This window comes from Harmonia axyridis, chromosome 5, assembly GCF_914767665.1.
Source record: "Harmonia axyridis chromosome 5, icHarAxyr1.1, whole genome shotgun sequence".
NCBI lineage: Eukaryota > Metazoa > Arthropoda > Insecta > Coleoptera > Coccinellidae > Harmonia > Harmonia axyridis.
Genome location: NC_059505.1, coordinates 40,411,973 through 40,439,632, shown reverse-complemented (window position 1 = coordinate 40,439,632; position 27,660 = coordinate 40,411,973). Strand labels below are relative to the sequence as shown.

At 37.3% G+C, this 27,660-nt stretch overlaps 1 protein-coding gene across 5 annotated transcripts in view; it reads left to right on the top strand.

The window, feature by feature from the left end:
• Nucleotides 1–27,660, top strand: part of LOC123680368 — a 130,050-nt gene that overhangs the window by 51,791 nt on the left and 50,599 nt on the right. For all 5 annotated transcript variants that reach the window (XM_045618235.1, XM_045618237.1, XM_045618236.1 and 2 more), the window contains exon 2: nt 16,633–16,862. In XM_045618235.1, the coding sequence (XP_045474191.1) occupies nt 16,692–16,862 (171 nt within the window). In that variant the 5' untranslated portion in view covers nt 16,633–16,691. The remainder of the gene's footprint in view (nt 1–16,632; nt 16,863–27,660) is intronic.

Sequence of the window (27,660 nt, the reverse complement as noted above, 5' to 3'; positions counted from 1 at the left end):
CCTTGCGCATCCCAGAATACTGATGCCATAACCTTGCCAGCTGAGTGTTGTGTTTTTTCTCGCTTTGGATTCGGTTCATCGTCTGCAGTCCACTCAGCTGACTGACGATTGGACTCCGGAGTAAAATGATGGAACCATGTTTCATCCATTGTCACATATCGACGCAAAAATTTAGGTTTATTGCACTTAAACAGCTTCAAACACTGCTCAGAATCAATTAACACGTTGTTGCATTGATCGCACGGCACCCATTTCACACACAGCTTTCTTATGTACAAATATTCGTGAATGATATGATGTACACGTTCAGATGATATCTTCACAATGTCTGCTATCTCCATCAACTTTACTTTACGGTCACTCAAAATTATTTTATGAACTTTTTTGATTTTGTCGTCGGTGACAGCCTCTTTTGGGCGTTCACTGCGTTCGCCGTCTTCGGTGCTCGTTTCACCACATTTGAACTTAGCATACCAATCAATGATAGTTGATTTTTCTGGTGCAGACCCCGGAAACTTTTTAAAAAGCAATATTTCATTAGCTCACGAAATTCTATTTTTTCCATCTTTTTTCAAATAACAAAAGTAGCTACACTCACAACGCAATATCTCACAAACTAATGGTCATACTACTATCAAATTTCGACACGTATCTATCGTTTGAAGGTTGGTACTAACTAAAAATCATATGGATCTAATACTAGCACCGCCATCTTTGCATCAAACCGGGGACTTTTCAATTGGTCTAATACTGAAAATTCTTTAAATATCTCAACGAATACTGATCGCTCTCATTTCAATCTCGATACAAACATCTAACTCCTTATACAACTCGACCTTTAGTGACAACTTAAAACGTATCCAACATCTACCTATTATGAAGCTTTTCCTTTCTACTCCGATGCGATCGAAGACAGTCAGTCTAATGGCTTCGATCTAAATGGGTTAATAGGGTTAAGAGACTTCGCCCACAACCAGGAAGCATCGAATATCGCCTCAATATATCAACGTCTCGAGCGAGAAAAGCGATCAAAGGCGATTGTTCTGGTTTCTTGACCGGCCCTCTTTATCATCGCCGGTTCCATTCACGTGTTGATCGGGCCTATTCACGGATTACGAGGCGCGTACAATGGGTTTCCACTCGAAATATCACTCGAACACTTCGTTAGTAGAGTATTTTTGTAAACGTGGGTTTGTCGCTTGGCGTATCGTTCAAGTCTCTTGTGTTGCTGGCTTGGTCTGGCGTTGAAATCTCCATAGAAACGTGGCAACATTTACCACTGTCGCCATATAAACAATTTTAATATAAAAAAACCAGTTTCTGCAATTAGATATTGCTTCAAAAATAGTGTAGGAAGTATAGCCACAAAAATCCCAACAATTTTTAGCTCTAAACCATCATTAAAGTCGAAAGAGTTGTGCCCTATGACTTTTCATACAAATCTGTATTTAAACGATCCTTTATAATATCTACTGCCATCAAACCATTGTTAAAAATCCCTCCCCAAAAGTTTCTAGAATCATTTTGGTCTTGTGGCTTATGAATTTTGGATTATTCTATGTCCATTTCCATGATTGTTCTAAATACCATTCTTAGTGAAAGAAGCCTTGTCAGGTGACATGAGAAGTGAAATAAAATCTATTACTTTGTGCATACTGTTCAAGTAACCATCGACAAAATTCTAGTCGGCCTACTTTTAATTCGAACATGAAAATAAATTATTTCAAATTCTTGCAGAGCGAAAACGATTTGGACCTATGTTCATAAGAAAAAAAACAGACTGAGCACTACTCATCTTCTGTCAAAGTTTGTCGATTGACGAAAAGGTACAAAATCCCCATGGAGAGACTTTTAATTTTTTCGAATTTTCCAAGAGTTAGGTATGGAAACTTATCAAAAATTTTTCGATAAAAAATTTTTCGGGTTAGTTCTAATTTCGTGTAATTAGGCATAGTGAATGCTAACACCGCTAACCGATTTTTCGTAGAACTCACAGTTTCAGAAATATTCGATTATATATAGGGTGTTTCTTTTCGAGGTCTATAACTTTAAGTTGGCATTTCTGTTCAAGATGGCGACCGATTTAACAGTTGTCAGGTGATTTATTCTCAGTTTGGTTTGGCAATTCATCATGAGTAGACTCACGCCTGAACAACGCTTGCAAATAGTGCAATTTTATTTCGAAAATAATGGTTCTGTGCGGAATACGTATCGCGCACTACGTCCATTTTATTTTGTTTAGCGATGAAGCGCACTTCTGGTTGAATGGCTACGTCAACAAACAAAACTGCCGCATTTGGAGTGAAGCTAATCCTCAAGTGTATGTCGAAACACCGTTACATCCAGAAAAACTGACTGTTTGGTGCGCTTTATGGGCTGGTGGAATCAATGGTCCGAACTTCTTCAAAACGATGATGGCCAGAACGTTACAGTCAATGGTGATCGGTATAGAGCCATGATTACTAACTTTTTCATTCCTGAATTGAACAGCCATGATGTCCAGAAGCTGTGGTTCCAACAAGACGGCGCAACATGTCACACAGCTCGTGCCACAATCAATTTATTGAAGGACACGTTTGGTGACCGCCTAATTTCACGTTTTGGACCTGTGAATTGGCCTCCAAGATCTTGTGATTTAACACCGCTAGACTACTTTCTGTGGGGCTATGTAAAATCATTGGTCTATGCGGATAAGCCACAAACCCTTGAGCATTTGGAAGACAACATTCGCCGTGTTATTGCCGATATACGGCCACAAATATTGGAAAAAGTCATCGAAAATTGGACGTCCAGATTGGACTACATCCGAGCCAGCCGTGGCGGTCATATGCCAGAAATCATATTTAAAATGTAATGCCACAAGATTATCTTGCGGATAAATAAAATTCATGTCAATCGAATAATCCATCGTTGTTTAATTGCAATTTAAAGTTCTATAGCTCTAAAAAAAACACCCTTCATATATTTTGAAAAAAAATCAGTAAAAATTGAATCTCTCTACAAAAATCGTTATATCTCCTGAAATATTCGTCACAGACACCTCGAATGAAAACGTTTTCATGAAGATCGAGCTCTGATCTACAACATAGGTACTAAGGATTCGAGTCCGTATCTTGCGTCCAGAAGAAATGGCAGCGTCGGGAAAAATTTTCAAATTTTTGTTTGAAAATTTCAGTTTATGACTTATAACTTCTGAAACAATAGACTAATTTCCAGACTGTAAGCATTTTCGAGATCCATGTTATCGAATCAATCGATGAAAAAGTACACAATTCCCATGGAGAGACTTTTAATTTTTTCTGTCAGAAAGTATCGAGTATAATAATAATGGATTATTAACCCGATACTTCCTTACAATTACCTAATTATCGACTCACTGAAGTCAAATTCGATTCTGTCCGGCCGTAAACGCCCAAAGCAAAAACCTAGAAACTTGAAATTTTCAGGGTAGATTCGTATCTCGAAAGCCTATTTTTTCTGTGATATAGATCAGCAAAAGTATCTCGATTACCGAACAGAATTCAGAAAGCGACCAAGACAATCGAATAAATTAGAAGGTCCGGTTTCTCGAATTTAAAACAATCGTGTCTTTTATGTTCAGCCGAGTCGACTGGTAACCGCTCTTATGGTTATTAAATTGACCTTAAGGTCGGAGGTGAGTTGCAGTCCGACAAATGGAAAGCGACTTTCACCCATAAGTTATGGGCCCGCTGAGCTACCGGTCTATGGTTCGTGAAAACGGACCCATTTGGAAAGGAACATGCATTTTTTTGTTACTGAATGGCTGAATAGAACTTTTAGGCTGAATACAACTAAGAGGATCGTGAACAGGGCCGGCGCGAGCAATTTTGGCGTCTGAAGCAAAGAATTTTTCGGCGCCCCTGCTGAAAAAGTATCAATAAACAACCCCCCCCCCAACAAAAAACATCACCTGCTTCGATGATAATTCACCATTTTTGATTTCTCTAGCGAATTTGCTAATCGTTTCCTTTCTATGGTCGTTTCCATTGGGTTTCTTTTTTTTTCGTACATTTTTACCTACAATAAATTCCTGGATTTCTTCGACGCCAATTAACAATTCGTAAGTTATATATCTGATTCTCACAATCGATCACATACGATCGATGAAAGATTACTTATCACACCACAAGATACAGAGGGCGGTAAGGTCTGCAAATCTTCGAAAACTAAATAGAATTAAAAACATATGTTTCGCTGAAAACATTTAGCATTCATCAGTAACTATTTTCGTAAGTAATTGCACAAGTGCATCAAAATTATCGGTAATTTTGATGCACGAGTGTAATTCGGGGGAATAGAATTTTTGACAGAAGGGAAATATTCGAAAATTACAGCGAATATTTCCCTTCTGTCAAAAATTCTATGTATCTGGAGAACAATTATCGAAAATTACAGCGATAATTGCATTGTAGGAAGCGAAACTGCACTGCGATAATTGTTCTGTTCATAGATGCTTAGTTTCTATGCATGTAACACAGTTCGAATCTATGGCAATTCCATTTTAAATCAGTTTGACAGGTAATGTAACAGTTTATTCGGGAAATATTCCCCCGAATTACACTCGTGCATCAAAATTACCGGATAATTTCGCATTCCAGCGTGTTTTCTTAAAAAAACTGCATTCGGTCATTTTCATTTTTGGAGAAAGAGCCCTCCACCTTCGGTGTCGGGCTCTTTCTCCAAAAATGAAAATGAACTCATGCAGTTTTTATGACAACACGCTGTCATGCAAAATTATCGGTAATTTTGATGCACTTGTGCAATTACCTACGATAATTGTTCTCCATATACATAGAATTTTTGACAGGAGGGAAATATTCGAATTTAGAATCGTAAGAATTTTCCATATTTTGAATGTGTAAACAACTTCCACGTAATTTGAAGTGTTGTTTTTCGTCTTTGTGAAATACATTCCATCCCTCATTCAATAAGGATAATAGGCAATGCTACTTATATTGGTTGGGTTGCCATGTGTTATTTGTTGAAAAGGCGGCTTAGTAAAGACGGTGTGGAGAGTTTTTTTGCATGAAATGTTGATAAACGCAGCAAAGCGGACCAACCCCATAAAGTTTTTAAGAATCAAGACTCTTTTTTTCCAGAAATATAAAAGGGCGGCCACAAACTAGGCTAAATTGCCGCCCATCGAAAAAAGGCGCCCGATGAAACAATCGCTTCACTGAGCAGTCAAATTAGTTCGAGTTTCTTTGGGTTCATTATTTTCGACAAACACCTTGGAGGAAAAAGAAATCCAAACCCCCCTTGAAATTTTTACAGTTTATAATTCAGACTTTTTCTCGGAAACTATTGGTATACAACATTCATTTAGTACCACAATCAATACCGATTGACCTGTACCTAAAAAACTATACCAAATAGAAAAAATCTGGTGGCATTTTTTTGAGATCATCACATTCAAAATCAGGATTGTCGAAACGTATATTTTTTTTTATTCTGTTGACCTGTGAAATAGTAGAAAGCAACATTATTCTGAACAAAAATTAATCTTCAGCATTGCTGAACAGACCATTTTAAGATATAATCCTGAAACACGTCGATTCTTGATTTTAATTTACCTTATTTTAGAATAATAATTTAATATACAGAGTGAATTACTTTCGAGGAATGACGTCACCGTCAATTTTTTAATGGAACACTCCCATTTTGTCTCAATTTTCCGATTACTCTAGCTGAGCTGATTCCAAAAATTTATCACATGTTGATTCCAATTGGTATAGGGTGGCCAAAAATACAATAGTTTTGTGTGTGCTCATAAAGTAACGCGTAACATTCTCTATTAGTTAAATTAACAATATTATCAAGAATACTTATTGTCTAGCGGCAATTGGTTTGAATGTAGCACCCTGTAGTTTGTTATTAGTTGTAGTTTTATTAATCTAAAAATGTAACGAACTACAGGGTGTTACATTCAAACCAATTGCCGCTAGACAATAAGTATTTTTGATAATATTGTTGATTCAACTAATAAAGAATGTTACGCGTTACTTTATGAGCACACACAAAACTATTGTATTTTTGTCCACCATGTACCAATTGGAATCAACATGTGATACATTTTTGGAATCGGCTCAGCTAGAGTAATCGGAAAATTGAGACAAAATGGGGGTGTTCCATTTGAAAAAAAAATGACGGTGACGTCATAACTTGAAAGTAATTCACCCTGCATATTAGATTATTATTTTAAAATACGGTAAATTAAAATAAAAAATCGACGTGTTTCAGAATTATTTCTTAGAATGGTCTGTTTAGCTAAAAATGAATTTGTTCCATACTTTACGGACACAGTGAATAATTGTTTATGGTACACATGTATACGTGCCTTCAAAACACTTGCAATTACTCATAACACATTAATATTTAACAGTGAAGAATATCCCAACATTTGATGCGAACCGTGTGAAACTCGAAGAAACTAAAATAATATGATTGCTTCATGGTTTCTTCCAGCGATTCCTTCGTCTTCCAAAGCTCCCTGATGGGTTCTATTGAAAATAAAAGCGATGGTAATTGCATATGGTAAACAAGCATTCTTGCTCCCAGGCCACAGGTCAGCCACAGTGTGAGACAGAGAGATAGAGAGAGGTCATAGCCATGAACTTGACATCCAGGGGAAAATAGAGGACCTATCATGGTTTAATTGCATACCATGTCCTACCAAGATGCGGGATCTTGCAACACGTTGCCTCTTTGTCTACAGCGTGGCACGTATCGGAAAAGCTACGTGAAGGTTATTAATGATGAGGGGGAAGAATCTGAATACATTGAGGTTTTTAGAGTTCACGGTGGACATAGTGAATAGTTTTTTGTGAATTTATGGCAAATATTTTCATTCTGCCATTCTTTGTTGAACAAAATCGTGAGGGAATATCTCAGTTTCACACAGATTTCATGCTTTTATTTTATCATTATATTTTGGTATTTGATGGAACTAACCTGTCACGGATTCATCTATTATCTCTAAAATTTGTTATACGGGAAACAGTTTCGCCAATCAACATGTTTCAATGTAAAACTCCCTGAACGATATTTATGGAAATGTTTCATTGTTTTCATTGAAAATTCGGCGAATTTGAGAATAATGTATAATACTCGTATTAGGCCAATTGGAAAGTCCTCGGTCTGATGCACAGATGTCGGTGCTAGTATTAAATTCATATGATTTTTAGTTAGTACCAACCTTCAAACAATACGTGTCAAAATTTGACAGCAGTCCGACTATTAGTTTGTGAGATATTGCGTTGTGAGTGTAGCTACTTTTGTTATTTGAAAAGAGATGGAAAAAAAGAATTTTGTGTGCTTATAAAAGCTGTGTGCAAAATGGGTGCCGCGCGAGCTCACAATCGATCAAGAGCAACAACGTGTTTATGATTCTCAGCAGTGTTTAAAGCTGAATTTTTGTGTAAATATGTGACATTGGATGAAACATGGGTCCATCATTTCACTCCGGAGTCCAATCGAAAGTCAGCTGAGTGAACTGCACACGATGAACCGAATTAAAAAAGCACAACAGTCTGCTAACAAGGTTATGGCATCAGTATTCGCAAGGTATAATTTGATTTCCTCCAAAAGGTCCAGACCATCAACAGCGATTATTATATAGCGTTTATGGATCGTTGAAAGAATGAAATTGTTAAAAAACGGCCACATTTGAGGAAAAATGCTGTTTCATCAAGACAATGCGCCGTGTCACAAATAAATGAAAACAATGGCAAAATTCCATGAATTGGGCTTCGAATTGCTTCTGCATCCACCGTATTCACCAGATCTGGCCCCTAGCGACTTTTTCCTGTTCTCAGACCTCAAAAAAAATGTAGGCTGAAAAGAAATTTAGCGCCAATGAAAAAGCAATCGCCGAAACTGAGGCCTATTTTGAAGCGAAAGACAAATCGTACTACAAAAATGGTATCGAAAATTTGGAAGATCGATATAATCGCTCTCGAAGGCAACTATGTTGAATAATAAAATCGAATTTCGCCAAAAAATGTCTTTTACTATGGTGAACCGGGGAGTTTTCAATTGACCTACTACATAAGGCTCATTCAAATATTTGTGGCTCATTTTTAATTTTGAAATCGTGGTATAATGTCTTCTGTATTTGTATTACAAATAACTATTCTAAAAAGATGTTTATTGTGAAACTCTTTATAAGATCGGTTGACAATTCAAAGAGTATTCAATTTTAAAATTTTAGAAAAACCAATAAAAGTGTGAAAAAAGTGAAGAAAAATTAAATCTTAACCGTTCAATGGATTTGAAGACAATTAAAATTGTTTTATTCATTTCATTGTGAATTCCTCTGGGCTTGGGTTTTTTCAAAAACCCTCTCACACAAAATTCCCAATGGGTTTCGCCAACTTCAATCTTGCAAACTTTCGCACATGCACTCTCAGTCCTCATTACCATCTGAGTTAATTCCTTTCTCAAAGTCAAAAAACGTCGCCTCAAACCAATAAAATCCACAACAAATTGTTCTTTTTTTCCTCTTAGCACCGTTCACAACGCAGTATTAACCTACGCAAGACATGATTAACCAGCTTTACCTCTCTTTGTTATTAACGCCATCAAGGATATTTATAAAATCAATGAGATCTCTAGTTGCGTTCCTCATTATTCGACCGCGTGGGTACAATTCGAACCCAAGTACTCATTTAAACTTCGTTTCGTACAATTCAGACTGCCCCATCTTCAGAGAAAAACCTACAGGGGGGTTGGACATTAAAATCTCGAAACCTAGCCTTGCTTTGTTTCGAGTTTCGAAGAAAAAAGCATTCGCAATTCTAAGAAGCAGGTAATTAGATGCGAGATTAGCGAAAACGATGATACTGTGTTCCATTTAGGGATATCTTTAATTGTTGGGTTGGTAACGCTGATGAATTAGTGATATTCTCTGGGAAACGAAGCGTGAATGCACGTTCCGATGGGTGCATACGTCATTCTTTATGATAGCGAGTGTTTTCTGTGATTATTGTTGAGTGAAAGTGGTTGGAAAATCACTGAGGTGGAGATACAGAGGCTGGATTATGTGATATGTCGAATTTTCTAAACGAATGTCATTTTTCGTAATATTATATCGTAAACCACGTTGCCTCTTTACGTGGTACAGCTATCTAACAGGCCAATCGAAAAGTCCCGGTCTATCATAGTAAAACAAATTTTTTTTTGCGAAATTCGATTTTATTATTCAACATAGTTGCCTTTGAGACCGTTACAGCGTTTATAGCGTTCTTCCAACTTTTCGATACCATTTTTGTAGTACGTTTTGTCTTCGTTACAAAATAGGCCTTAGTTTCGGCGATTACTTCTTCATTGGCGCTAAATTTCTTTCCAGCGAGCATTCTTTTGAGGTCTGAGAACAGGAAAAAGTCGCTAGGGACCAGATCTGGCGAATACTGTTGATGCAGACACAATTCGAAGCCCAAATCATGGAATTTTGGCATTGTTTTCATTCATTTATGACACGGCGCATTATCTTGATGAAACAGCACCTTTTTTTTCTTCAAATGGGGCCGTTTTTTTAAAGATTCCATCCTTTAAACGATCCAATAAAACTATATAATAATCGCTGTTGATGGTCTGGCCCTTTTGGAGGTAATCAATGAATATTATACCTTGCGCATCCCAGAATACTAATGTCATAACCTTGCCAGCTGACTGTTGTGTTTTTCCTCGCTTTGGATTCGGTTCATCGTGTGCAGTCCACTCAACTGACTGTCGATTGGACTCCGGAGTTAAATGATGGAGCCATGCTTCATCCATTGTCACATATCGACGCAAAAATTCAGGTTTATTACACTTAAACGGCTTCAAACTCTGCTCAGAATCATTAACATATTGTTGTTTTTGATCGAGTTTGAACTCGCGCAGCACCCATTTTGCACACAGCTTTGTCATGTACAAATATTAGTCAATGATATGATGTAAACGTTCAATGATATCTCCACAATGTCTGCTATCTCGATTAACTTCATTTTATGGTCATTCAAAATTATTTTGTGAACTATTTTGATTTTTTCGTCGGTGACAGCCTCTTTTGGGCGTCCACTGCGTTCGCTGTCTTCGGTGCTCATTTCACCACGCTTAAACTCAGCATACCAATTAATGATGTTTCATTTTCCTGGTGGAGACTCCAGAAACTCTTCATCAAGCCAAGATTTTGCTTCAACTGTATTTTTTCCCTTCAAAAAGCAATATTTTATCAGCACACGAAATTATTTTTTTCCATCGTTTTTTAAATAACAAAGTAGCTACACTCACAACGCAATATCTCACAAACTAATGGTCGGACTGCTGTCAAATTTGGACACGTATCGTTCGAAGGTTGGTACTACCTAAAAATCATATGGATTTAATATTAGCTCCGCCATCTGTGCATCAGACCGGGGACTTTTCATTTGGCCTAATATATCGTAAACTGTTGATTTTTGGTTTTCACTAAATATGGCTAAAACGACAGCAAATGAGTCATACTCACAAGTCCTCCAAGGTTTTTGTCTAATTTGGAAACACCCTGTACCTATGTTTAACTTGTTCAAGTACCCATTGGAAGTCGAAAATTGTCCCAAAAATTCAAGTACGAGTTCCATATGAATAAAAGAACGGTCACCCTTCCAGATGATAACCCCGCCCAAATCTGCTTAACCTCTCATTCAAAAAAAACTCCAATTTTTCAAAAGTAACATTCTTCCCTCTTTTTCCTATCCTTATCTACTCCTTATACACTTACTTTCGCACGCCATCACTCTATGCGTCCGACAGAACACCACGTCGCGTCTTCAGACGTTCCAAAAAAAAAAAAAAGTTTGTACAACCATCACCAGGTCACGTTCCGTGTTGCCGGCCAATAAACAAGCAGGGAATATTCGAGCCATCGTGGATTTTTCGCATTAACGAACTCCATGTGGGAAATCGAGTGCGAGAACGTTTCGTGCCGTTAGAGAACATGACACTGTATGGCGTGGAAAATGGGCATTAGGCGATGACGTGTGAGGAGTCGCAAGATGTGGCATTACCGGGTAATTGAAAGAAACCGACTGGTATTTATGGAGTGGACTGTATGATGACCTTTAGTGTTGTCTGTTTGGAAGCACAGAGACCATATTGAGATACGTCGAGATGAAGACTTTTGTGATGAACGCACATGCTATTTGGGCTTGCATGATGGCGGTACAAGAACGAGAAGGGTGAAAGCAAGATCCTCCATTTTTTATAGAATGGCATTTGCATCATACTAACTTGGGCTAAAAAATCGTAGGCTAGCATGCAAACTATTTTTTTATAATATTTATCTACTCCTATTGAATTATAAACTCATTATTCAACTGCTTTTGAGCAATTAATAGTATCTATTAACAAACAGCGTGATTTATAATAACTCACTACTATAACTCACTATTATAAATCGGAAAACATGGATCTGTGCTTCTATACTTCTCTGCTTCTATTCGATTGGCCGAAAGGGAACATTCCATTATTGTTATTGAGGGGAGGAATGTCACTTTTGACGTTTTCAAATTAAGTTGATATCTAATTATTGTGAATGTTTTGCTGAAAACGATTAATTCAGATAGTGAAGATGAATTATTATAAAGGTATACATTTCCAAAAGACAAACAGCTAATGTTACCATACAGAATTAATTGCCCGAAAAAATATAAAGAAGTTTGAAAAAATTTTCAAGATTGGTGTAGCAGTAAGATCATTAAGTAATCGTTTACAGGGAATATTTTTTGGTATACTTTAATGCATTTTTATAGGCAATTATTAAGGTTTTTCAATAAATTCCTATGTCTGTACTCTGTACTGGATTCGAGCTAGCCGAAGCTAGTTCGATTGTGATTGGTAGCACTAAGTTTCCATCTCTCTTGTACGGGATCGAGCACATTATGTTTATTTCCCGTTCCTTCTGTCTTTATTCTAAGTCTGTATTTTTTTCTTAGTATTTATTGATATAGTCGTAGATAAAGTATAGTATTCAACTTGCGGTAATGGTCATAACTCACTTGATGAATTACAGCACTCGCCTGCGGCTCGTGCTGCAAACTTCATCTGCGTGAGTTATGACCTACATTACCGCTCGTCTAATAATATACTATTACTTCATTATTCAATACTAGAGATTCATCTAGACAAGAAGCTTGGCATTTCAACCAACTACTCGACTTGAAAATCAAGCTCGTGAAAAATTACATACTTGAGCTTGGCTTGACTTGATTTTAGATATTTATTGCTTGACTTGATATCAATCTACTTGATATTACTTGAGCTTGATAGCACGCGTCTAACGGCATATATTTCTGAAATCTCGTGCGGGCTTAGACTAAATAAGGAGATTTCTCGAGCTCCGAGAGACTGGAACATTCTCCAGTGTGACTTTATTAGTAGTTTTTTCACATTTCTATGAAATCTATTGGAAGATTTTGTAGCTTCAGAAATATCTTTCCAAACTTTGCCAAAATGGCCAAGGATTTTTTATCAACGCCAGCATCTTCAGCTCCTGTTGAAAAACAAATTTCCAGAGCTGCTCTTACAGTTACAAAAACCCGCAATAGGTTAGGCGACAAATCTATAAGATGCCTCATGTGTCTTAAATCCTGGATGGTGAATAATGAAATTCAGCAAAGCCTGGAGGTTTCCCAATATTAAGAAACTTAATTTTTTTATTATTTTCTATTTTGTCAAGATTTATAGTGATTTATGTGATTTTATGTTTCTATTTCAAGGTGATGTTTTCGGTTCTTTTATACAATAAGTTTAATAAATAAAAATGTTTTTTGCAAGGTTCCTTCTCATTTCATCATTTTTTTTATTGATGTGACACTACACAATAAAGCTGCGGAGATGAATAAGTCCTGCTGACGATTCCATTAGTGATTTCTGATATCTCTTGGTAGCATCCCACTGACCAGCAAATCCTTTCTCTGGTGTTTACCGAAAGTAAAACATCAAGAGACTCTCCGGCGTTGTCAAGTTCGCTTGATTGATCCTACATTTAACCAATAAAATGGATGCTTGATGCATCCAGATGGCTGCAATCAAAGCATTCAGCGCACACATCATCGATTCTAGTATGGTATTAGAGTTCCAAAGGACACACAAGAAAATAGGCAAGACTAACAAGGTCTGTTCAGTCTGGATACTCGGTCACTCGGGAATTGAAGGAAATGAAGAGGCCAACACACTTTTCAGAAGAAGAGCACTAACTCCTTACATTGATCCAAAACCGTTCCGGAGTATAGGTAAATGAATCTACAAGAAAGAGTTTCAGGAGAAGGAAAAACCAAAAGAGAAACACTCTGGCAGAATCTTCCTCGGTTGGATCATTCCAGTTTTCTTCGAAGCTCTAATACTGCAAGATCTAAGAAGAAACCTCCATGAAGCTATCCCAAAAACTGGAGTTCATTAAAACTGTGGAACACAAGGGCTAGCTGTAGACTACAACGACAAATGGCGAGAATAGCTCTGATGTGGGCACAATAGACCATAAGATCAGGATGGAATGAAACTCCCCTTAAATCTGAATCTATTTACTTCTTTCAAAAACAATTTCGAAAAACCCACTTATCGTCAGGCCTTTTGTAAGGGTTGTAGCATCCTCAATGACCAATTTTAGACATACAATCATAGGAAAAACACCAACTCATATTTAGGTGAAGAGAATACAAAAAGAAAGAAAAAGAAGTACCATTTCCAAGTGTGTAATATCATACGATGTTAATTATTTATCTGGTTAATGTATCAACAAAAATGCCATCAACATAACCATTGTTAAAACAGAAGATTTCCACGCTATTTCATAGGAATCGTTATCGAAAGTAAACCAAGGAGAATGCATGTCATCAAGGGAGAGTAGCGATATACCGGTTTCACCCTTATTAGGCATAATATTTATTATATTTAGGTGTTCTATCACCCCTTAAATATCGCTCGACTTCTCCAACTCACCTTGTATAACGTGCAAACGTCAATCAACACAAAAAATAAAGCTCCCCACACCCACCATTCTTACCGCAACCTTCGCAAACTCAAAAATCAACCGGACAAAAGACCTAAAGCAGGAATGGGTGCGATCTAGATGAATGCTACCGCTTTTTCCCTATCTCGGCGATTTCCGAGTCGCAGAAAAATCAAATCGATTAAATCGGAGAGCTATAATTCACGCTCCGTCGACGTCATCCAACGAAGTGTCATTTTTACTGTTAACAAAGTATAATGGAGACCTTCCAGCCATGGCCACGCATTCCAGAAGTTTGCGGTCGATCTAATAATCAATCACGTCTCTTTTATAAGTTGTTGAATGTCGAGAGTTCTATTGAATTGTGGGGTTTTTCTAGAATTGAGGGTGGGACCTTTGTTAAGGCGCTGATGTTGGTACCACTGCGGTTCGAGAGGTCGAAAGTTTCCCATATTTTTCTGATGTATTAATTGAATAGATACAGATTTAAGGGGGTTTTATTGCACTATTATCTTATGGTTTATTGAGCCTCCCATCAGAGCTGTTTTCGCCATTAGTGGTCTTAGTCTTCAGCTCGCTTTCCAGTTCTAGAGTTCTAATGATCTCCAGTATCTGGGATGGCTTCAAGGAGGTTACTTCCTCACTTCTAACGGGTGTTTTTTTCGAGGTATATAACTTTAAGTTGGCATTACTGTTCAAGATGGCGACCGATTTAACAGCTGTCAAGTGATTTATTCTCAGTTTGGTTTGGCAATTTATCATAAATAGACTCACGCCTGAACAACGCTTGCAAATAGTGCAATTTTATTTCGAAAATAATGGTTCTGTGCAGAATACGTATCGCGCACTACGTCCATTTTATTTTGTTTAGCGATGAAGCGCACTTCTGGTTGAATGGCTACGTCAACAAGCAAAACTGCCGCATTTGGAGTGAAGCTCATCCTCAAGTGTACGTCGAAACACCGTTACATCCAGAAAAACTGACTGTTTGGAGCGCTTTATGGGCTGGTGGAATCATTGGTCCGTACTTCTTCAAAAACGATGATGGCCAGAACGTTACAGTCAATGGTGATCGGTATAGAGCCATGATTACTAACTTTCATTCCCGTATTGAACAACCATGATGTCCAGGAGCTGTAGTTTCAACAAGACGGCGCAACATGTCACACAGCTCGTGCCACAATCGATTTATTGAAAGACACGTTGGTGACCGCCTAATTTCACGTTTTGGACCTGTGAATTGGCCTCCAAGATCTTGTGATTTAACACCGGTAGACTACTTTCTCTGGGGCTATGTAAAGTCATTGGTCTATGCGGATAAGCCACAAACCCTCGACCATTTGGAATACAACATTCGCCGTGTTATTGCCGATATACGGCCACAAATGTTGGAAAAAGTCATCGAAATATGGACGTCCAGATTGGACTACATTCGAGCCAGCCGTGGCGGTCATATGCCAGAAATCATATTTAAAATGTAATTCCACAAGATTATCTTGCGGATAAATAAAATTCATGTCAATCGAATAATCCATCGTTGTTTTATTGCAATTTAAAGTTCTATAGCTTAAAAAAAACACCGTTTATATCGCAATGTGCGAGTATTCCATATAATCGCAAACCAATCAGACAATCAAGAAAGATAGCGATCCCAGTGGCCCACGACAATCGGATAACAATAGAATCGAGCTCAAATATCGAGATCGGTTCCACGTATCCGATTACCGCATTGCCCAATCGGCCTACTCGACCAGAAAGCCCGGTCGGTAAGAAAGAATCCTGTCAATCGCGCTCAACAATTGAGTTATTATTGAACGTTGGAGGGGTGCGTTCCGTCGAAGGTAACTAGATCAAATTTTTCGACGTTGTGGGCGTGCTCACTCTTGGTACTCGGCAGTTTCTTGTTTATATCTTTATAAATATGCGAAGATCGTATCGTCAACGTTCTAATTGGGGTATTGGCAAACCTGCCAGGGACTTTCTCCTGTCTATCTGTGTAAAGGGGACCTCTTTCTATCGATCAAGGTTCGATATTTAGCGAGGTTTGTCCGTTGGAGCGAGACGATACTATTACGTAAGCAGGACACGTCGATATACGGATTAATATGGGTCCAAGGATAGAGCCTTGAGGACCGTCGAAAATTTGTATTATGGTATCTGTAGCATTCGAAAAAATCAATCAAATTATGGTAAAATACAGATTCTATCTGAGAAGTAGTAAAACTAACTTCAAGAATCAGATTTCGGGTCTGAATCCACCAAAGGCTTATGATGCTTTGTAGGGATTCACTGCTTGGCTTGATATTCAAGCTACTTGTTTCAAGCTTAAGCACTAAGAGTTTGAGCTTGACTTGAAATCAATTCAAGTTAAAGTCAAGTAGTAGTTTTTCAATGTTAAGTCAAGTATTTATTCATTAAGTATTTGACTTAGCATTGAAAAACTACTACTTGACTTGAACTTGAGTTGATTTCAAGTCAATTAATTCAACTATTATTGAATATGTCAAATATAAATCTGATGTAATAGTTGTGAATAAATAACCTCCAAATGAGTGCTTTATTACTAAAAAAAATATGGATTTCTCTCAGTGCAAACACTTTAATTGAAACAATTTAATTTTAACAATATGTTTTCCTTCCAGATTGTTTCTACTAATTACTGTTAACACATTTTGGAAAAACTGGATACCCCACCCATAAAATGGAAGTGGCACAAACCCCCTCGAATGGTGGCATGCCCCCACCCTTTCACGATCACGACGTGCGCGAATGGTCGACCTTGGACAGCCTGACAGGTGTCCTTGAAAGGGCCAGAATTGAGACCGACCATTGGGCAGCCAACACCGTCAATTCCAGCCACAAATATGGCAAGGTAAGTCATACTTTTTGATTTGATGGTGTTTTTTCGGTTTCAAAAGAGAGCTAAAGGTTTGATTGACTTGTGCTGCTGTATGGTAATGAGTAATACCCATAGAGTAGGTAATAAACATAGATAGAGGGATTATACGCAATTCTTACATGTCCCCAACATGGTTAGATTGTCGGATTGTGATACATTTTTGAATCCACTATTTAACTATATCATTATGAATATTTATTATATTGAATGAAATATATTTATTTGAGTGATTCCCGATTAAATAAGCAAATTCGAATATTTGGAATCCGATATTTTTCCTTATTGTCGAATTTAAAATAAGCAGAATATTCATTATTTTCTGTATCTACCTGCTTAAATCCAAGGTTTGGCAACTTTTGCTCTCCTATTGTCATCGGTTGTTTCACGTCATTTGGCGCGCTTGAAGTTTGTTTTCGGAATTTCTGACATAATTAGGTATTTATTTCAATGTATTTTGAGTTAATATGAAACGTTGATTCACTATGGGACATAAAAGTGCGTTCTTTTTGGAGAAACTCGCGAATTGAGTGAAATATCGTATCACTGATATGTTGTCATTTCCGCGCGCTTAATGTCAAATTTGATAGTTCATGTTGGGGATAAAATTTGCCTATTGAAAATTACATTTATGCTCCCTCTATCTATGTTTATTACACTGAAGTAATAACTTTTGAAAGGTGTAAATTATATGATATTATTATGTTTGTGTGTCCTTTATGCAATTTTTGGTTCAATTTTGGGTGAGCTTCTACGGAGGTTTTTGATATAGAATATAAAAAAAAATTGGAAAGCACTGACGTGAAGTTAGGAGCTTTTGAACGCTCATTAATTCATGCACCAATACGCTCTATTAGTGATAACGTCACACACCGCCATTCTAGTTCTCCTGTCAGTGTTCGGAATCCAAACAAACAAATTGTCATTCGCATTAGTACGTTGTCGTTGAAGAAATTGGCTTATTTTGATAAATAAGATTATTTAAGGAACGATTTTACTTTATTGATAGACAGAACGCACCAGATTAAATGCCAGGAAGTTCGAACTTGAAGTTCAACTAATAAACACGGCTTTTTACAAAATCTGGGGAATGATACAGGTTTCAAACTTACTGGTATTAACCTCGTTCCTGCTGTCTATCAATTTATACTGAAATCGTTCTTCAAATACACTTATTCATGAAAATAAGCCAATTCCTTCAACGACACCGTACTAATTTGAATGACAATTTATTTGTTTGGATTCCGAACACTGACAGTAGGACCAAAAATGGCGGTGTGTGACGTCACACTAATAGAGCGTATTGCACCCTTGCATAACCTTTATACACAGTTAAGTGGCCTACAAAGACGCAACTGACGCAAGAATGAACTTTCGATCAAAAGCTCCCGATTTTCGTGGTTAGAAATCTGAACCACTAAACAAAAAAAAAGTACGTTTTCGTCTTCAAAACAACAAAAAAAACAACAAATATAATTGAATACCCCGCAATATCGCCACGATGTACCAACCTAAATCAAGTTGCATGCGTCGCGTAAGTTTCTCCATTGAATTAAAACAAAAACCCTAAAACTCACACCAAGTGCGAACAACTTCATCGTAAGTAAAGCCCCGAGATTTCATGCGTTCTAAACACGCGAACCTATTAGCGCGTTCGCGGTTCTTAACGTGGAGTTTCACGGTTGAAAAAAAGACGATCGATAAGCATTAAAAAAGGACTATAATTGGTTATCGATGTAACACTGTGGCAAACGGGTAGTTGGTAGAAGTATCGGGTGTTGTTGTTGTGTTAGGTTGGCATTAGTGCGGTGTTGGTAGCGCGTAAGTGCGCTTCGCGAGTGTTTTGTTCCTACCGGTATGTTGGCTATGTTGGTATGGGGCTAGATGGCGGTGTTAATTGGGGGAATTCAGAAATTATAGTCTTAGAAAATAACAGGCCAATTGAAAAGTACCCGGTCTACCATAGTAAAACACATTTTTTTGGGCAAAATTCGATTATATTATTCAACATTGTTGCCTTCGAGGGCGGTACAGCGATTATACCGATCTTAAAACTTTTCGATACCATTTTTGTGGTCCGATTTTTCTTTCGCTTCAAAATAGGCCTCAGTTTCGGCGATTACTTCTTCATTGGCGTTAAATTTCTTCCAGCGAGTATTCTTTTGAGGTCTGAGCAAGAAAAAGTCGCTGGGAGCCAGATCTGGCGAATACGGTGGATGCAGAAGCAATTCGAAGCCCAATTCATGCAATTTTGCCATTGTTTCATTGATTTGTGACACGGCGCATTGTCTTGATGAAATAGCACCTTTTTTCTTCAAATGGGGCCGTTTTTTCAACGATTTCATCCTTTTAACGATCCAATAACGCTATATCATAATCGCTGGTGATGGTCTGGCCCTTTTGGAGGTAATCAATGAAAATTATATCTTGCGCATCCCAGAATACTGATGCCATATCCTTGCCAGCTGACTGTTGTGTTTTTCTTCACTTTGGATTCGGTTCATCGTGTGCACTTGTGCAGTCCACTCAGCTGACTGTCGATTGGACTCCGAAGTGAAATGATGGAGCCATGTTTCATCCATTGTCACATATCGATGTAAAATTCAGGTTTAATGCACTTAAATAGCTTCAAACACTGCTCAGAATCATTAACACGTTGTTGCTTTTGATCGATTGTGAGCTCGCGCGGCACCCATTTTACACACAGCTTTCGCATATACAAATATTCGTGAATGATATGATGTACACGTTCAGATGATATCATCACAATGTCTGCTATCTGGATCAAATTCATTTTACGGTCATTCAAAATTATTTTGTGCACTTTTTTGATTTTTTTATCGTTGACAACCTCTTTTGGGCGTCCACTGCGTTCGCCGTCTTCGGTGCTCATTTCACCATGTTTAAACTTAGCATACCTATCAATGATGGTTGATTTTCCTGGTGCAGTCCCCGGAAACTCTTCATCAAACCAAGATTTTGCTTCAACTGTATTTTTTCCCTTCGAAAAGCAATATTTTATCAGCACACAAAATTCTTCTTTTCCATCTTTTTTCAAATAACAAAAGTAGCTACACTCACAACGCAATATCTGACAAACTAATGGTCGGACTGCTGTGAAATTTTGACACGTATCGTTTGGAGGTTGGTACTAACTAAAAATCATATGCATTTAATACTACCACCGCCATCTTTGCATCAGACCGGGGACTCTTCAATTGGTCTAATATGTTGGTATAGGCTAGATTTATAATCTGCCTCTAATTCCTCAAAAAGCAATTGGTCAAAAATGAGAATGATTGAATCAGAATGTCTGTAATTTTTAGAATTTTGAGCCAAAAATGGTCTTGAAAGAAAAAATAAGTTGACTGATTTGTTTTAAATTTCAATTGCAAGAAGGCATGGAAAAATTCCAAGAAAATTCGATGGAATTTTAGTGTGATTTAAAGTTTAAGGCAACAGAACGCAGCATAAATTCCTCAAAAATTTGCAAGTAAGAATAAAACAATTTATTTCATACAAAATGAAAAAAGTCAAAAAAATCCTCTCTCTTGACTTGAAAAATTTATATAATACGAATTTGAACAAGCTCACAAAATCTCCTTTCTCTTCTTCTCCCATTTTTTTTGTTACTTTTGAAGCTTTAGTCCCTACAAAAAGATGTTATCCTAGGTCAAAAAATCATTCTGTATAACGTCTAGTCATGACATAACATCAAAGTAAAAGCATTAAAATAAGAAATGAAATCTTCTCGCCTGAATGGATAATCATTGACTATTAAATCTTTTACGGCATATGAGATTCCGAAATAGGCAACAACTAGATAGTTTTTATAGCCATTTTATCGAATAATCCGTCTCTATGGTACTTCTATGACATTTATGCTTTTACTTAGAAACTAAATCGCCCACTGTCAACATAAGTCCGTTTTTATGGCATTAGATAGTCCGAATTTTTCTCGTTCGAGATAATATCGAAAATTTACTGTAATAACAGGGGAAATTTCAATCAATATCAGTTTTATTTAGTCTCCATTAACGTCAAGATGAATAACTGGTGGTTTTTTAGCTGCATGAGAAGTTTCGATGGTTGTTTTCTATGGTTTGACTTTGACAATTGAGAATGTCAAATTATGTTGACAGTTTTTTTAATAAGTTAAGCAATTTATCATGAACTGTTTAACCCCAGAAAAACTCTTCCAAATTGTTGAAATTCACTTCGGAAAAAATGAATCATAGAGACCATTTTACGGTCAACATAATCGGCCTAGTGAGCAAGCATCTCATTCAAGTATTGATCGTTTTGGCACAAATTTTGACTTGATTTCAAGTCAAGCTCAAGTCAAGTGGTAGTTTCTCAATCTTAAGTCAAGTCAAGTATTTATTTATCGAGTACTTGAATTATATCTAGCAACTTGATTTTTAGCAGATTTATTGTGTAGTGTCACATCAATTGAAAAAATGATGAAATGAAAAGAAACCTTGCAAAAAACAATTTTATTTATTAAACTCAATGTATAAAAGAACCGGAAATATCAACTTTTTTGAAATAGAAACATAAATTAAATCACTATAAATCATAAAAAAATAAAAAATAATAAAAAAATAAAATTTATTAGTATTGAGAAACCTCCAGGCTTTGTTTGATTTCATAATTTTCCATCCAGGATCTAAGACAAATGAGGCATCTTATAGATTTGTCACCTAACCCATTGCGGGTTTTTGTAACTGTAAAAGCAGCTCTGAAAAATTGTCTTTCAACAGGAGCTGAAGATGCTGGCGTTGATGCAAAATCCTTGGCCATTTCGGCCAAGTTTGGAAAGATATTTACGAAACTACCAAAACTTACCAATAGATTTCATAGAAATGTGAGAAAACTACTAATAAAGTCACACTGGCGAATGCTTCAGTCTCTCAGCGCTCGAAGAATCCCCTTATTTAGTCTAAGCGCGCACGAGATTGCAGAAATAAATGCCGTGCGACGCGTGCATATCAAGCTCAAGTAATATCAAGTAGCTTGATATCAAGTTAAGCAATCAAGTCAAGTACAGCTCAAGTATGTAATTTTTCACGAGCTTGATTTTCAACTCAAGTAGTTGGTTAAAATCAAGCTACTTGGCTTGATTTATTAAAAAATGAATGCCATGAAATCAAATAGCGGATTATAATGATAAAAAATTCATTTAAACAATATTTCTGTCTTGTATTATCATTAAAAATTCTCAAACTCTCGGAAAACATCTCCATAGAACTTTATGGAGAATTCTCTGTGTTCCGCGGGTTATTTTTTGGCCTCGGCTCATTCCGGGCGGATCCAACACGAAACAATTCATGTAAAACGCGAAATTCTATTGCATTCTTCAACTGAATTAATGCAAGTTGTTCAGCGCACGGAAGAAACAATAAACGACCGGAATAAATTAAAAGGAAGTACAAACTTGGCGAGTTTTCTGCTTCGATTAGCGTCGTTTCGAAAACGTCGAGGCCTACGACGCCGGTCTTGCGATAGTTCGGAAGTTTTGGCGCTGAATTGAATCACGCTAGGTTTGCAGTTTCCAGTGGCGTACCGGTAGTCCGGTTATACATGATGGTCCAGATTTTAGATCAATAACTTCGGCGCCGGATAGAACAACTTTTTTTTATTATTATTATTATTATTATTACAAGGTAAAGAGTTGAGGCCAAGCCTATAAACTCACAAAAATTGAAATATATGAAAAAATACACCGAAACTTAAAAAAAAATGCATTACAAAAGAAAAAGTAATTCACAGCTCCACAAGTAGCACTCACTCGCGACGAAACCAGGTGTCATAGTTGTTCTTGAAAGAGTTCACAGAAACTGAGTTCACCACCGATGAAGGTAAAGAGTTTCATGACAAAAAGTTCATATAAACATATATCCTAACAAGCTTCGTTTTCGAGATACAGGGTGGTAAATTTTGAGAAAAATATCAGTTTTTTACTTATAACTCCTGTATTACATTCATTGTTTTGATTTTTAGGTATTGAAGTCTTGATAATGTGGAGTTTCAAATTAGGTAAGCGTCACCTGCCAAAATTATCCAGTGGCGTAGATATAGGGGTGCGATGATCTAATCTGGCGAATACGGTGGATGTAGAAGCAATTCGAAGCCCAATTCATGCAATTTTGCCATTGTTTTCATTGATTTGTGACACGGCACATTGTCTTGATGAAACAGCACCTTTTTTTTTCTTCAAATAGGGCCGTTTTTCAACGATTTCATCCTTCAAACAATCCAATGACGCTATATAATAATCGCTATTGATGGTCTGGCCCTTTTGGAGGTAATCAATGAATATTATACCTTGCACATCTCAGAATACTGATGCCATAACCTTGCCTACTAACTGTTGTGTTTTTCCTCGCTTTGGATTCGGTTCATCGTGTGCAGTCCACTCAGCTGACTGTCGACTGGTCTCTGGAGTGAAATTATGGAGCCATGTTTCATCCATGGTCACATATAGACGCAAAAATTCAGGTTTATTGCACTTAAACAGCTTCAATACCTGCTCAGAATCATTAACACCTGTTGCTTTTGATCAATTGCGAGCTCGCGCGGCACCCATTTTGCGCACAGCATTCTCATGTACAAATATTAGTGAATGATATGATGTACACGTTAAGATGATATCTTCATAATGTCTGCTATCTGGATCAACTTCACTTTACGGTTATTCAAAATTATTTTGTGAACTTTTTGATTTTTTTTTTCACCACGTTTAAACTTAGCATACCAATCAATGATGGTTGATTTTCCTGGTGCAGACCCCGGAAACTCTTCATCAAGCCAAGATTTTGCTTCAACTGTATTTTTTCCCTTCAAAAAGGAATATTTTATCAGCACACGAAATTCTTTTTTTCATCTTTCTTCAAATAACAAGAGTAGCTACACTCACAACGCAATATCTCACAAACTAATGGTCGGACTGCTGTCAAATTTCGACACGTATCGTTTGAAGGTTGGTACTGACTAAAAATCATATGGATTCAACACTAGCACCCCTATCTATGCATCAGACCGGGCCTAATATACCCCGCGTGTTTCCCACGTTCTACGCCACTGCGAGCGGCCGTGTCCCTTTTTGCACCACGGCTCGAAATTTATAAATAGAAGCCAGAGCGCAGTAACCCATATCGGTCGTATGCAAATCCTAATTAGCTGGGGTAATTAAAATTCGAACGCCACGCTGAAATGCAACGGCTGCTGGTTAAATGATAAAACCCAGGCCGTTCGGCGCGAAATGATCACCGATAACATGGTGCTCTGTGCTTGGTACGGGGTTCCAGAATAGAACATAGAACGTGGCTGTTCGTGAAGTTCTGTGATTGAATGGTATTTTTCTCGATTCGAGGTCGGAAAATTTGTTGTGTTAAGTTGTGAGAATGGATTTTATCTGGCGATGGAACATCCAGAGCAAAGGTACTATGATTAGTACGTTTTTTTCATATTTTTTAGGTTATGAGGAGGGCAATTCTTTTTCGACGTCTCAAATTCAAGTCTGGCTTATTTTGTTCAACCTCAATCGAAGTTCCATATGTCTTAGTATTAGCCAGAATGTCTAAAATTCTGATGTGTTCACTGATTTAATTTTGTTCAAGATTGTTGATTTAACCTCAAAACATGACATTGACAGAAAGACGATGTGAGCGCCATAAGAAACGATGCGGAAATAAAGTGGAAAGGGACCAATACCATTAAAATCCAAGGAGGCTGATCCCTTAAAAAATCGCCACTTTATAATCTTAATAATTTTCAAGAGAAAGTGAGAAAACCAGTGTTTTAGATATCTTAGTATTAGCTCTTCAAGCCTAGTAAACCTTAAAGACTTCACTTTATTTCGTTGAATCCAGTAAGTAATAGAAAATATTTCATCTTGATGATACGGAATTCTGGGATGCGCAAGATAAAATATTCATTGATTACCTCCAAAAGGGCCAGACCATCAACAACGATTATTATATGGCATCATCATATCGTTTAAAGGATGAAATCGTTAAAAACCGGCCCATTTGAAGAAAAAAAGGTGCTGTTTCATCAAGACAATGCGCCGTGTCACAAATCAATGAAAACAATGGCAAAATTACATGAATTGGGCTTCGAATTGCTTCTGCGTCCACCGTATTCGCCAGATCTGGAACCCAGCGACTTTTTCCTGTTCTCAGACCTCAAAAGAATGCTCGCTGGAAAGAAATTTAGCGCCAATGAAGAAGTGATCGCCGGAACTGACGCCTATTTTGAAGCGAAAGATAATTCGTACTACAAAAATGGTCTCGAAACGTTGTAAGATCGCTATAATCGCTGTATCGCCCTCGAAGGCAACTATGTTGAATAATAAAATCGAATTTTGCCAAAAAAATGTGTTTTACTATGGTAGACCAGGTACTTTTCAATTGGCCTGTCGTAAAGGGTTTTCGCTTAGACCTAAATATCTCCTGTTTTTCCATCGAATCTATTAAAAACGTATAAATAACGTCCGACGATTGTTCTGGCCAATTAAAATGCAAATTTCGCCTCGAACAACACGAAATTTTTCGGAGAAATTGCTGTGGGTTTTAATTGTGTTATGCAAATCGCCCAACCATAAAGACCAGATCTGGCGAGATATTACAAAATAATTATAATTGAGATTGGAGCTTCCATATCGCACATACGTGGGTACTACTTCATATGGACACCGACAAGAAAAATACCAGTTAACACGTTTTCGTTAATCAAGAGGCATTCGAAACAAGTTGTTGTCAGACCGGGTTTTGGGAAAAATCGAGGATATTTGTCGACGCAGAAATAATTTTGTTTATTGTGTTTTTTTTTTCTTTTTAGTTTCGAATCTCTTAAAGGAGCTTATCGTTGTCTTTTCTTATAATTCAATCTGATTTCGAAAAAACAAGTTTCAATTTGATAAAACACTGTTTTTTGAGTGCGACCATAATGTCAAGGTTTTGGAATCCGTATTTTGAAACCTGCATGCTATTGATATTGAACAGGGTGGGCAAATTTCGATGTCTTAATACTACAACTTTTGAACCAGAGGAGATAGACAAATTTTGATACCCCATTCTTGTTTTCTTCTTCTGAGAAACTAACAAGACTAGTATTCATTTTTGGCCACCTTTTGTTTTCGAGTTATAAGCGAAAATTTGGAAAAATGGCGATATAGAAGGAATGTCTCTGAAATTAAAACTTTCTCAACAAGAGACACGATGGCGTTTATTTTTTGTTATTTCGTCATAATACCGTGAAAGAAATTGTACAGGGTGTCCCAAATTCAACACTCACTGAGATCATCTCAAGAACTATAAGACACAGAGAAGAATCATCGCAGCTGAGTCACATAATACAATCGATTTTCGGTGAGAATCTTTATCACCGTCGATGCAAGTCTTCTCGATAATATTTTTTTTCTAATCCCGATCGTGCGAATTCCCAGAACTCGATATTTCATATCGATCTCTCTTTCGACATTAGCCGACTAATAAATGTATCACAATGATCCTAGATACTCATTGTTCCCTTTGATGTGGCGCATTGCAAAATTCCGCGTTTTCAACGAGAGAAAGAGACATTGTGAGCATCGAAATGTCAAGTGATGAGATAGAAAAGGTTAAGGTGATGCGATTCCACATCTCTAGGTATTTTTGCTTTCGATACGCTCTTTGTTTTCGCACAATTTAGTTGTAGGTGAGATTGGTCCATGGTTTTGGAGGCTGGGATGAAGGAAGTCTGCTTACGAACACAGAGCTATTATCTCACAATAATAAAAATATAAAGGGTGTTTTTTTACAGCTATAGAACTTTAAATTGCAATAAAACAACGATAGATTATTCGATTGACATAAATTTTATTTATCCGCAAGATAATCTTGTGGCATTACATTTTAAATATGATTTCTGGCATATGACCGCCACGGCTGGTTCGGATGTAGTCCAATCTGGACGTCCAATTTTCGATGACTTTTTCCAACATTTGTGGCCGTATATCGGCAATAACACGGCGAATGTTGTCTTCCAAATGGTCAAGGGCTTGTGGCTTATCCGCATGGACCAATGACCTCACATAGCCCCACAGAAAGTAGTCTAGCGGTGTTAAATCACAAGATCTTGGAGGCCAATCCACAGGTCCAAAACGTGGAATTAGGCGGTCACTAAACGTGTCTTTCAATAAATCGATTGTGGCACGAGCTGTGTGACATGTTGCACCGTCTTGTTGGAACCACAGCTCCTGGACATCATGGTTGTTCAATTCAGGAATGAAAAAGTTAGTAATCATGGCTCTATACCGATCACCATTGACTGTAACGTTCTGGCCATCATTGTTTTCGAAGAAGTACGGACCAATGATTCCACCAGCCCATAAAGCGCACCAAACAGTCAGTTTTTCTGGATGTAACGGTGTTTCGACATACACTTGAGGATTAGCTTCACTCCAAATGCGGCAGTTTTGTTTGTTGACGTAGCCATTCAACCTGAAGTGCGCTTAATCGCTAAACAAAATAAAATGGACTTAGTGCGCGATACATATTCTGCACAGAACCATTATTTTCGAAATAAAATTACACTATTTGCAAGCGTTGTTCAGTCGGGAGTCTATTCATGATAAATTGCCAAACCAAACTGAGAATAAATCACTTAACAGCTGTTAAATCGGTCGCCATCTTGAACAGTACTGCCAACTTAAAGTTATATACCTCGAAAAAAACACCCGTTACGATAGCTTTGAAATCTTGCTTAAAATTTGAGTAGAATTCTAATC